The sequence below is a fragment of the Condylostylus longicornis genome, unplaced genomic scaffold, assembly GCF_029603195.1.
Source record: "Condylostylus longicornis isolate FDR11 unplaced genomic scaffold, ASM2960319v2 ptg000055l, whole genome shotgun sequence".
In the NCBI taxonomy this organism is placed as follows: Eukaryota; Metazoa; Arthropoda; class Insecta; order Diptera; family Dolichopodidae; genus Condylostylus; species Condylostylus longicornis.
The window spans coordinates 9,807,069-9,821,710 of record NW_026578024.1 but is presented as its reverse complement, the minus strand read 5'-3'; the positions used below and the strand labels follow the sequence as shown (position 1 = coordinate 9,821,710).

General features: G+C 24.5%; 1 protein-coding gene across 4 annotated transcripts in view; it reads right to left on the bottom strand.

Annotated features, from left to right (window-relative positions):
• LOC129612112 (homeobox protein homothorax) overlaps window positions 1–14,642 on the bottom strand; it is a 437,826-nt gene that overhangs the window by 385,077 nt on the left and 38,107 nt on the right. For all 4 annotated transcript variants that reach the window (XM_055525634.1, XM_055525635.1, XM_055525636.1 and 1 more), the window contains exon 2: window positions 9,147–9,412. In XM_055525634.1, the coding sequence (XP_055381609.1) occupies window positions 9,147–9,412 (266 nt within the window). The remainder of the gene's footprint in view (window positions 1–9,146; window positions 9,413–14,642) is intronic.

Below are 14,642 nucleotides of genomic sequence, written 5' to 3'. Positions count from 1 at the left end.
TGAAAAATTCCGTGTTGCCGTTTGTGTTGCAAAATTCCAGGTTACGCATGGTGAAAATATCGCAACACATGAGCGTAAAATTAAAATCTTTTCGATTTCAAAATTAGATTTTAATAAAAGTACAAGCATATACGAGTTCAGATTAAGTGTACCTAAATTGCCCAGTTCGAAAATATTACCAAAAACAAAAATCTTTAACTATAAATACAAAATACCTGCATAACTATACATTTAAAATTTAAATTAGCCCGCTTTGTTTTTTTATAAATTTTACAAAAATTTCAAATAACCTCTCTTTTAAGTTCTCCTTTTCTTGATCCAAAATTTAAAAATCAAATTACTTAAATACAAATGAAAAACAAAAATTGTATCACATATGGTTTAAAACAAAAAAGCAAGAAAAAATACCATATTGAATTCCAATGTCATTTCAACTGTCATTCAATAACCTTGATCTCCTTAAATCTCGGATTTGCAATAAATAAACCATTTATATTGTTGTTTCATTCATTTTTGTTTTCTTTCTTTTTCTTAATGTTTTTTGTTTGTTTTCTTTTAAATTTTTGTTGTTGTTTTTCTTTTTTTTGATTACAATAATCTAAATTTAAAAATAAAAACAAAATTAAAGTCACTATTTTGTTTTTAAATTTTCTAAAAAAAAATTTTCTCAAGATTTTAATCCATGAACATAATAATCATTGATTCAATCATCATTAAAATTATGTAACAGCGATCAATATATTATAATAAAAGTATGGATGTATGTATGAATGTATGCATATTTTGCTTCTCCTCTGCTGCTGCCCATTCCGATTTTGATAAATGCTCATTTCAATTTTAAAATACAACAAGACAACAATAATTGTGAATTACAAAAAAAAAGACATTTCTTAAACATTCATAACTGGAATCAATATTATTTTGCGTATGTGTTCGAGAATAAGTCAGTCAGTCAGTCAGAGTGTACAGTGTATTGAAGTTATAGTACTGCTTGAGTACTTGACTGCTGATATATGCTCTATGAGCCTTTGTGCATAAAATAAATATTTAAAGAAACGAAAAAAACGAGTACCTTACCTTTATACCTACCACTAAAATACAAAACCAAAAAAAAAAACCTGATCAACAAAGTTTAAAATTCCAAAATATCAAAAAAAAAAATAAAAATATGAATATAAAGAAATAAATTATAAAAATCGTATTCGTTATTAAATGAATTCAAAAATTTTCTGTTTCTTTTATTTTTTATTTTTTTTTTCCAATTCAATTCAACTTTAAACCGAAAAAAAATTCACCTCTCCTCCTTTCTTTTATTACAAAAAAAAAAAAACTTTGTTTCGTATGCTTTTGTTTGTAGACAATTTTTTAGAGACATGCGCGCAAATTTATATGAGTTAAATATCGTTTAAATTTTCTTATTTGATCAAAGTAGTAGAGAGGTCGCAACAATCGTAATATAACAGAACATTACTCTTATTTATATACATATATTATAGTACATGCATATGTGTGTATGGAAGTGATTGTAATATTATACTGGAATTCAATATTATATATAAGATTCATCAAAAATTTATGTATACGTATACATATATATAAATGTATAATTTTAAATGACTTAATAATTTTAATGATGATGACCGAAAATATTATATTTATGGTATTTGTATAATACATACTTATATAGGATGATAAGACTTTAGTAATCACACATAAAGTATTTTTAAAAGGTATAAAATTAAAAAACAAAAAAAGAATAGTAAGAATGAGATGGATTCAAATTTTTGTTATAATTTTATGATAACAAGCCAAAGACATGGAAGTGTAGTCCTTGTTAAATGACAAATCTTACACTGTTATACAACTGTATTAAAACATAATATTTAAATTATGTCAGATTTTTTTCTTAAGAAACCAAAGTAAATATCTCATATTTTCTGTTCTACCAACAATCATAAAAAAAAACTCATTCATTAAATCATAAATAATTTTTTAAATAACTTAATCATCACAATGAAACACTAAAATAAATTATTGCAATGCCACCTACAACAAACAAGAGATATTAACTGCGATATTATTAAAACCAATGGGCATTTTTAATAAAATTTCCTTAATTTTTTTATCTCCTCTCTTTAAAAATCCATAAATTTTATTTCCCTCTTCTTTGCCTTTTCTCTTTCTCATGTTATCTTTTGCAAACATTTTCCATCAATTCAAAAATCATTTTCATAATTGTAATAAAATTTATGCAATATTAATAGCATAATTATAGGGTTATCCTCGAAAATTACATGAATTCATTAAATTGCTTTAAATTGACATTAAAGTTACACAGAGAGAAAAAAAAAGACCAACAAATTAGAAAATTATACATTTCTGAGCGTACACAAAATAATGATTGCAACCTGCTAAAACCTTTCTAATTTGTTAAAAAAAAAAATTCATTCAAAATTACCAAAAAACAAAATTACCACAAAATTACCAGAGAAAAACAAAAAAAAATTCAACACTATCAATTTGTGCTATAAGTAAATTACGGAGGACAATGAAATTCATCAAACCTATGAAGAAATTTTTTTTTTATATGGATTGTTAGTTCAAAAAATTACAGACTTTTTATAAAATGTGGCACTTGTGGTGCTTTTTTTTTTTTTTTTCAATTTACTTAAATTCTTTTAATTTTCAATATCACTTTAACACATAGACTTACTCCTCCTTCTCGCTCTCTCTCTCTCTCTATGCTATAAATTACATATTGTTGAATTGTGGGTAAAAAATTCGTTAAATGAAAATTATGAAATTAAGGATCCATGACCTTTTTTATTTTTTCATTTTAGTTGATTTTTGTTTTTTTTTTTGGTTAGAATTTCTACATTTGAAGATTCAATTTTTATTATATTTTTTTTTTTATCATATTTATTTAATTTTTGGTTGAATGCCAAATATGAACGTAAATTATAATTTCCGTGCCACTCACTTCCGCCTCCTCTTTAAAAACTTTGATATCTTTAGTTTGTTAATTTTTTTTTTTTTTTGCGTTTTCGTTGTTCTTATGCTTAGTTTAAATTGTGTTTGGTTTTCTGTATACAACTAACATATAAATTGATCGACTTGACTTGGTGTTTTTATTAATAAACGCATTTTTCTGCCCTAAAAAAATTTTTAAGGGAAGATTTTTATCAGCAGAGAGAAATTGGAGAATTTTTTATTTAAATTTTTGGTTGTTGTTTTTTTTTTGTTCATTTAAATTAAAATAAATTGATTGAAGTGTGTTGGGGTTAAAGAACCTTATAAGAAAAGAGGAGGTTTCTGGGTTAATATTTTAGAATAAGAAAATAAAAAAAAAAATTATTTTAGTTATTTTTGAAATTAGAATTTAAATTGAATTTTATAAATTTAATTTAAGGTTATTATAATAGAAAATTTTCCTTATTTTCTTTATTTATGTGTGTATGTATATAATTGAATATGTATATACTTTATATGAGTATATATACGGATAATGTACATACTTATATAAAGTTATTAATTAGTATATAAGTATGTACATTATCATTGGTAAAATTTGTGTTCTATTACTTTTATTTTAGGGATAGTAAATTTTCACAAGTATAACAGGAATGTTGACTTAATTTTAAATCTATTATTCAATATTAATACTTAATTTGGTATTACAGCGAATTCACTAGATACTGCGAGAAAATTTTAGTATGTTGTAGCCAGTTAAATACATTTAGCATTTGGAATAGGGTTTCTTACGCGAAAAATTTTTTTAAATACAGCCAATACAAAAAATTTTGAAAGACTACCACGGTTTTTTTATAATGAAACCCGCTTTTATATTAATGTTTCAAAATAAATGCATACATTAGTACATATATACATTTAAATATGCACCTATACAAAATTCCAAATGAGAATTGCGTACAACTTAGAAAATGTTTCAAATTTTATATTGCATTTTGAAATATTTTCTGAGGAAATTTTGTTGGTACACATTGGTACGAGAAAATTATTAATTTTAGTTTTATTAATTTTACTCATAGATGTCGTTCTTTTTTCTACAACCTAGTACTTTAAGATAGTTAAAGTAGAAAAATTCTTACTCCGATATCATTTTCTCTTTGTTTGTACTTTTCAAAGGCGTATTCTCCGACAAAAACTACCAAACAAAAAATCATACTATTGACAGAGAATAATTTGCGTTCCGATCAATTTCAGTTAATCTTTAAAATCGGTATATTCTCTTATTCCTGCTGTGTTTAAAAATAATATTTAAACAAAAAAATACTTTCAATTTTTAAATTTCAAATGAAAATATTTAAAAAAAAAAAATATGTTTTGTATTTGAAATTGGCAGGAACAGGTAGGTAGCTATAAAGCGCAACGCATTTAAATGCACAAAAACAATAAAACAAAAAAAGAAAAATTAATTTACTTAATGTGAAAAAAATGGTACTTCTTTCTGCTCTAGTAACCTAGACTGGAACACCTAGTGTGTTTTTCTTTTGAAGTAATTTTTTTTTTTAAAAAATTAGATTAAAACCTCACTCCAACTGTTTTTATTTGATGAAACAAAGAACATGAATTCAGCTTTCATTTTTAACTAAAATAACATTAAGGTGTACGTATATGCGTGTAAGTTAAAGTAAAAAAGGGACTGTCACTTAACTCAGCAGTTGTTATTTGACTCCTTAAGCTGTGCCTTTTAAATACATCTAAATATGCATATGTTTGTATATGTATATTAAGTTGAAAATGTTTCATTTTCTCCCTAATTTTTGGAAAATCCTTAAAAAAATATTTTTAAAGAGTCTATATGAGAGTACTTAACTTGATATTTAATTTTTTCTTGTTTTCCCTTTATAATAGCCTACATTTGTTTTGTTTTTTTTCATTCGAGTCCTTCAAATTAGAACCTTTTTAAAATGTTATAATCAAAACGCTATTGGAGGATTTAATTTTTTTTTTCCATTTATAAAATTGTATTAAAGCAGCAGCGCGGATTATATACAGAGAGAGAGTGAAAATTATAAAAAAGGAGAGCACAGAGATAAAGTGTCGTTTTATTCCTCGTTAGTGTTGTGTTCCTTTTTTTTTTTTTTTTTTTTGCCATTCATGTATGCATACATACGACGTTCGATTGTTCTTTTCGTAGAAAATATTCTAGAATTCTAGAATGTAACACCAAACGCATTCAATTCAATTTGATCATTTATTTCTTTTTTTATATTTTTTCCATTTCATGTTGCTTTTTCTAAAGTTTCGACTATATCTACGAGTATAAGTATACAAAAAAACAAAAAGGCGAACTACTAAAAAAAGAATCAACGAAATGGAAACATCTGCCAAAAAAAAATATCTGAATAAAAATTCAGTTATAACAGAGTCAGAGTAAGTAAGTGAAAAATTTTGTAAAATAAAGCAAAAACAGAAAAAAAAAAACATTTATAAATACATGTGACCGCTGCTCTTTATATGGTGGTGGCATAGGTATCTTATGTACTTAAAGGGAATTTAAAAGAAAAAAAAATTTAAATGGTATATTGCGAATGTTTCTCAAACTTTCAATTCATTAAAAAAAATTTGAAATCGAATTTAGATTATTGTCTTTGGAAATTGATTTCAAGTAATTGTTGAACTGATCTTGAATGATTTGTTCATAAATGATTATTCTGGTGTTCCAATTTTGTGAAAATTTTTCGAGCCAAATTTTATTTAAGTATAAGTCAGCTATTGCTGTCACGGCCCAGCTATACACACGCTTTTCTCTTGAAATGAAACTCTTCATTCACTTTAATTTATCTGTGTTTTAAAATAAAAGTTGCCGTAACGCAGACTTAGGAAAACAGAAAATTGACTTTACTTTGTAAATTTTAGAAAAGTTGTTCCTACTTACAGGTATTTTGACATATCTACTTGGATTAGAAATTACTAAATTATTTGAAATATCAGTTGAAATCTCTGGATTACAAAACAAAAATCACAAAATAAAAAAAAAAATTTCGTATAACAATACAAAAGAGTAGAATTTCTTGAATTTTTATTCGTAATCAAAATGCATTTTAAAAATGTTGCAACTTATATACACACAAACATTTGTCTATACTATATATATATATATATATATATATACTATATGTTCGTGTAAATGTGAACTTGAATATTTTCAATACAAAATATTTCAAAAAATAAACCTTGAATTTTTTACTCTTCTTCATTTTCAATAATAACGTTATACTTATACGCACCGCACCACACCAAAAACATTTTAAAATGTGATCATGGAAATATGAAAAATCTATACATAAACTATAAGTAGGTATATATGTATATTCCAATATTTCATTGTTTCTTTATAATTTAAACAAATATAAAAGAAAAATAAGAAAAAATAATAAAACAAAAAAAAAAAATATGAAGAAAGATGAAGACCTTTTTTCAGTTATAATCATCATACATATTTAAAAATGAAAAACCAGCAGTACCTTAAACTATGATATATGCATTTAATACCCAACTAGCATAGCACTAACAAGAATAAAATACAAATAAAATGAATGTAGGTACCTTCGTTTTTTTCGTGTTTCTACTTTTCATTTATAGTTTGCTTTTATTATGATTTTTTTTTTTTTTTTTTTGATCTTCTACCATCTGAAACATCTGATTAACATAGTCATACATAGGTCGTCTAGCCTAAGTTAATCCATCAAAATTCATTATATTCATATTTTTCATAATTTTTGTTTTTGTGTTCTTTTCCTTATTTTTTATTCACATACATTATAATATTGTGCATGGATGTTCATGTGTATGTACATATATATTCATTAATTTCTTTTGATATACAAGTTTAGATAAATATAATATTAGTTTGTTAATATGTTATTCTCATCAATAATATTAATGAAGGTATGTATGTATACAAGTAGGTACTTAATAGATATACATATATGTATGTCCATAATGTATGTACTAAAGTTTGTTACAATCTTAATAGTGTATGAAATATAAAGCCAGATGCATTTTATCTACACATTATTATTATAATATACTCTTCCTCTCTCTCTCTGTTATAGAAAATTATTCCCTTATACAATATGAAATGTAAAAATAAGGTTAATGTTAGTTAAGAAAAAAAAATAATGACAAAGAAATTTTACATTTTTCTTTTTATTTTCTTAAATACATATAAATTGATTAAATCATGTAAGTCATCATCATCATTATCATATTCATCATTATCACAACAATATACTCATTTCTCATAACAGTATGATATGAACTTCAAGCTATCAATATCATAATAAATCGGTTTAAACTTGAAAAATATAAAGAAAAAAATTTGTAATAAAAATTACACTCAATCATTTTCAAATTACAAAATGTTTTCTTGTAATTAAAATGAGTATAGAATTTTCTTGCTCTTATTAACATTATTTTAATTTTCTCTTTAGCTGTTGTTTAGAATTTCCCCTTTTGTTTTATCTATTATTACTACCATACTAATACCATGCAATTAAATGCTTTATGCATAATAAAATCGTCTCGTTATTCTCTCTCAACAATATTTATAACATTATTATAGTTGTTAAAAATTATTAATTTTTTTTCTTTGTTTTTGTTATGTTTTCTAATTATAAAAAAGCGCAACTAATTACATTAATTAAATTTTTGTTAGTAACGATTAATTTTTATTAAAAAAATATGTTAATGTTATATAAAATGAGTAATAAAGTGAAAAAAATTGAAAACATTCCGAGTTTTTTTTCTATCAAGTCGCGCTTTTTTAAAATTCTCAGCATTATGGAATGAATATTATTTTTTTCTTTTCAATCTGCATATTTTGACTTTTTAAGATTTACATGAGTCTAACATAACATTCAATTGATTGCCAATTGCTTTTCATTTATTTTTTTATATCTAAATTAATGTTAGTAGCTAGCTGTATGCTTTTTTTTTTTTTTTGACTTGTTATGAAGATGTAAATTTTTCTCATGGTAAATAATTTGCAAGCTGGCGTATAATAAAATAAATAAATACGTGAACACATGATATGCACACATAAGCACATATATGTATATATGTACATATGGCGTGATTTTAATAAATAGATATTTTTGCTAGCCACGTATTATACCCTTTTTTAAATGAAAAAGTGAAATATTTTAAATAGTAATGCGAAAATTAAATTAATAATAAATAAAAAGAAATAAAAATTATCATAATTATAAAATATCTTTAGTTATTTGCATATTTATAATTTACTTAAACAATTTGATTCATGTGATAATTTCAAAAACCTGTTATACTTTAATCCTTTATAGACAATGATTAATGATTTGCATTGGAATTTTTTTTGAAATTATGCATAAGTATAATACTCGTATACTTACTTACATATGTAAATATGTAATTATAAAATAATAAAAAATTCGTGTTCTTTATTTATCAAGTTACTTGAATGAAATATTTAAGTACCTATTAGTGTCTATAAGAACTTTGTAATTAAAAAAATAATATTTTCAAATTTAAATTGAATCGAGATTGAAGAGTCCGAGGTAAGGCCGAAATTTGGCCAAGATTTACGATCAAATCTGAATTTATACGAGAACACTGTTTGACATCACACATTTTTGATAAACATAAAATAGGAATTACTCTGTTAAATTTTCTGACAGATCAATGAGAAAGAAAAATGGCGGGAATTAATTGTTTATGAAATTTCAATCATTTGAGTAATCAATTGGTTCTTTTTCATTTGGACAATTCTACCATATTTTTAAACACTATACCGAAGAATTGAAACTCTTTTATGAATTAAAGTGACTCTTAAATTACTCAACTTTTTTATTTTGCATTAGATTTCTAAAAATTTTTAATGGATGTTCTAATACATATTAAATAAATCATAATACATACTAGTATTCGTCATATTTCTTTTATACGCAATTTAATTTTCAACACTACGGTATTTCTAACATTCAACATTCTTTCTTTAACCAAAATCTTAAGTAAAACATCATTTACTTATGTACATATTATAATTTACTTCATAAATTAATATAATAATTATATGGAAAATAAAATATAGAAATAATAAATATAATTAATATAAAAAAAGAAAACAGAAAACTACTCACTCATAAATAGCATCCTTATCACGTTTAAGTACTTCTGGTATTCCCCCCATTAAATGATTAGCAACCGGTGATACATGACTAGGTGTACCATGTCCCGAATGATATCCATGCATATTAACTGTTGCTGCAGCTGCAGCATGACTCATATGTGGTGAATGATGTGGCGGTAAACCTTGTAATCCAGGCGGCCTATGTCCAGCATGTGGATCATACATTGCCGCTGCTGCTGCACTAGAGTCCATATAGCCATGCAGGCCATCATCGTACTGAAAAAGAAAAATTAAAAAAAAAATATTTTTATTTCATTGCAAATATTTCAAATCAAGTAAAGAAAATCTAATGTATTAAAAAAAAAAAGCGAAATAAAATCAAGAAAAAATTTTTGTTGCAAAATTTTTTTTTGTGTGTGTGTTGTTGTTTCTGAATGAACGAATGCGTATGAATACGCAACTATTAATACTCGTTTTTAAAGTTCAAAGTCTAACTTCATGTTCGAGTGCATGAATTTATCTTTTTTTTTTTGGTTTTATTGTTTTTATTGAATATATTTTAAATGCATTTCTTTTTTTTTTCCATATTTTTCATAAATTGCACACACAGCATGGAGCGCAATCAGCGACAAAAATTGAACAAAAAAATATCTAACTATGTTACGGTATAAAGAGCATAATGAGCGTATAAAACTGGAATTGTAAATTTAATGACTAAGAAATAAATAAAAATAAAATAGAGAAAAAAAATTTGTTCTTTTCTCTCTTTTTTCCATTATAAAAAAATAAAGTATACACAAAATTGCAAAATAAACGTATTAAACGCACCATGGTTAAGATGTCAAATGCAATGAATTTGAAAAAAGAATGAACAAACGAATCTAACGCAACATATCTATGACCATAAATACGGCACAAGTATAAAACGCCTAGGATTGTTTATACCTATACATACATACATATATAAACTTTTTATAATCTAAATTTTGTTGATGGAATTCTAATGGAATGTTTCTGTGTAAATTGGAACTAAACCGAACCGGACTGAATTGATAAACGGCGGGCATTAACTTACAATATACAATATCGTAATATATATATATATATATATATATAAAAGAACAAATACAAATTAGAAATTCCGATATTATGCCTTATTTTACTATTCACTATTTTAAAATAAATATATAGATTTGTATGCGCATGCACATGCATTTTATTTAAAAATTATTATATTTTATAATATGAGCTCAGTAACTGATTATAACTACTAGATATTTAAAACGAATTGTATGACATTTGTATGAATTTTTATTGCAAATTTATTTCTCTCTATCTCTCCTATACTAAGTATTACAGTTTTACAGTTTTAACAATTATCATAAACATACTTTTTTAACTAGGATTTAATATTTTATAATCCAATACTGAAAGTATATTTCAGTATTTGAGAAAGTATATTGAATTGCAACTTACAAATTATGACTTACTATTGTAGAATGAAAGAAAATTTTAAATTATAATGGAACAAAGCTGTAAATTTAGAATGTGAAATTGGTAGATAATGAAAAATTTTATACATATATTTGCAATACTCGTAATTGAGAAATGTAATCAGGTACATAATTTATAATTAAGTGCAAATATTGAAATGGTTTTTGAAAAAATATGTCTTCAAAAATATCGAAAATTTCCCACTAATATATCGAAGTTTTTAAACACGAATTCGAATTAATGTTTCGTTTTTATTTTTCGATTTATCTTTAGACATATAGAGAACATCTGCAATATGAAAATTATTTAATATATACTTGAGTCTTTCATAATATTCTACTTTTATGAAGCAGTTTCAACTCTTAAAAATTCTGCTCGGTGCCCTCTGCAAATCAATTAATTCTCAATTCCAAATAATCGAATCGATATTTGTTATTATATGCAGTAGATCAAGCTGTAATCATTAAATGTAGTAGATCATACTGTAGCTGTAAATCATTCAAACTTTGAAGAGACAAATTTTTTAACTTAGTTATTTTTACAAAATTAGAACATGTATTTTGATTGTGCTACAAAATAATGTTTTCAAAATGGGAAAACTACCAATGTATAATTGAGAAATGCAATGGTAATTTTTTTTTTACAAAAATATTATTTAAGTATAAGAGAAAGAAAAAACTTTAGTATAAGAGAAAAAAAATTCCCATAACGTTAATGCAATTTATCACCGTAGAAAAAGAATAGAACTTCATATTCTCTATCTCTTTTTTGCTCTTCAAAATTTTAACATTATTTTTTAATTGCCACTCTTTTTCTTCGGCAATTATCTGAATTATTTCTTGTTTTCTTTTCTTCTATATTCTGTTTCTTCTATCACTACACTATATAATTACAAAACAAAAAAAAAACATTTCTTACAATTTTTCTACAGAATATAACAAAATTTTTGTTGTATCTTTTAGAAAAAAACAACAAGAAAAGAAGAAAATTATATTTTTTTTTTAAACAACAATAATAGAAATAATGATGGCGGTTTAATATTAATTGTATTGTACACAAAGTCGGAACGGAATAGTAAATTGGCAAAACTAAACGTACTATCCCTTCTGACTGCCATACCATACCATACCATACTTATATATATTGCTGCCTTGCCAACCATTTAAAAGTCGTATAGTACCTATATATTACGATATTTAAGTATATATACTTAGAAATATAATGCGGAGTACAAGTTTAATAACGATATTATTTAACAATATTTTAAAAGGAAGGAAAAAAATATGTATGTAATAATAATTGAGACCGACAAGACATGCATTGTGATCCAAATAATTGATAGTAACAATCATAATAGTAATATATACATATAAACATGATAGATATTATATTTTGTCTGTATATGTACGTACATTAAAAATAATATTTTGATAAAACTCAGCACCATCTTGAAAATAATAAATAAACTATTTTTCCCATTCATTCTTTTATAATTTCCAATTATTATACTTGCAAGTATATAATATAAAATTTACCCACCAATGCCAAGGAACTTATTTATGTTGACCCTGATAATATTATCATCCCAAGTCATAATAATAGACTAAAAAAAAAAATATTAAATATGAAAGTGCAGAAGAAAATTATGTTTCATATAGATGTTGGTCTGAATCATATTTGTTACTTATTAAATTCAATTGTGTAAATGTAATGATGTAGGTATGTGTCTTCTATTTTCTAAATTCACAACAAACAATACAAAATTATCATGGTAGTTCTTTTTCATTCAATTATTTTGACATATTTACTTATATATAGTTGTTATGTTGTTCATAGTTGTAATGATGACATAAAATGATTACAAAAACAAAAAAAAATATTATTTACAGTATTATTAAAATATTTGAGCCAATTACAATGTTAAGCCATGAGTGAAAAAAATTTTGTGTGATGCTTATTTAAGAAAATAACAAAGAAAACCACAATATTTTTCAAGTTCTGCAGTTAAACACATATGCACAAACATAAATAGTAGAACATTGCAAACGTACCCAATAGAAGAATTTTTGATTTAAAGGAAAAAAACAACTAAAAATTTCAATTGAATGGAACTGATGTATCAATGGTTTCTATCTATTTTTGCAGCTTATAATATCATATCTAAAAATATTCGGAGCCATATTTTTGCAAATTTTAATCGAAATATCACCAAATTATAACACGTTAAACATAATATGTTGCTCAAATTTTCAACGAATACCAGATTGTTGGTAAAAATACGAGATTTCAGGTATTAAAGTGCATAAAGTGGATAAGCTCAGCACCCCAATTCACATATCTAAAATATGAAATGGTTTGTTCAGTACCAGACGGCTTCTTAATTAATAAACACATAGTGTTACTCCACGGTAAAGTAATTTAATAACATTCATTGCAGAAATATTAGCTAATAAACACCATTGCTTCAAAATTTACTCATTGTACTTAGAAGTCAATCACAATTTAACTATCCTGAAATGTCAATTCATTTAAGTTTTTGCTAAAATAAAAAATGTTAACATTCTAATCTTTAAAATGACCTTCATTCCCTTGTGATCTCATACCCAAAACAAATTCTTTAAATTTATGTCACCTTTGGTTATGCACATGTTAAAAGAAAACAGGTAAGTAAATGTATAATATAAAATTTGGACATCATTTTCAACCTGTCTGTGTCTCCCTTGTTGATTATCGATAACTTTGTTATTATTGTATTTTATTTGTATTTTCAACTTTGTTTCTAAACAATTTAAAATGTGATTTTTTTTTTTTTTTGTTAACTTTTTTTCCCTCTAAGTTTCTTCGTTCACCTCATTTATGTTGTAAATTCTTGCTTCTCTTTCATTACCATTTACACAAAATATATGTACACAGGTACATGTCATACATATGTATATAATCAATTTAATTTTTTATTCCATTCATTTTTTATTTATTTTTTATTGTCTCAAAAATTGTTTTCAATATCTTTTCGATTTTCAGTTCGATTTTTATGTATTTTCTTTAAATTTTTTATTTTACTATTTTACTGGAAAATATCTCACAGATTTTTTGGTTTCATTCAATTTGTTTATCAATAAAAAAAAAAATTGTATAAATAAATGTATGTACATGTGTTTGTAGAATAAAAAGTCAAAGTCCGAATGTTTCTTTGTTACTTTAATTTTACGTTTCTTTGGCGAATAATAAAAAAAAAAATGTTTTATGATTTCTAAATTAGGACGAATTTTTCTCCTAATTTTGTTCGTCCGTCGTTATTAGAATTTTGTTAGTTTATGGTATAAAGGGATTGTCACATGAAGTATTTGATAATTCAAATTATTACATTAGATTGTTTAACGAATCAGTCTCTCCATAGGAAAATGGACAAGGAACTTCCAAATGCATGTCAGAAAATTTACAATTACAGTACACTTAGATCATTGCATCCGCAAGTAGTCATGAATAATGTAGGAGGGGAAATATTAATTATTTTCTGAGCTTATCTTTGAGAGAGCAAAAATGCCTTTGAGAGAGCAAGGTGCCTTTAAACAATTTCTTGAACTTTTTAAGTTACTTATTTAATTCATCCATTCCAAGCAACGGAATGAATTATATTACCCGAAAATTTTCAATGGTCTTAACATTAAGGGTCCGGATACAAAATTTTTTAAAATCTAAGTCTACTGTGATTCCGTAAACCATCAAATTTTTTTTCAATTTTATCTTCAATTCAACAATAATTTTTTTTTCTCTCTCTCTTCTTTATCATTTTATTTTTGGGTTCTCATCAAATATGCGACAGGTGACTTGTCTAGATTATACAACCGAAAAATTGTTATAAAAAAAACAAAGACTATTAAAAAGATTTTTTGTTTTGGTACTGTCGTCGTTCATTATTTTTGCATGTTGTCCTATAGTTTCTTAAGAAAAATCACGTACATAACTACGTACATATTTGTATATTTATATCAAAATATTTTCTAAGCAAATA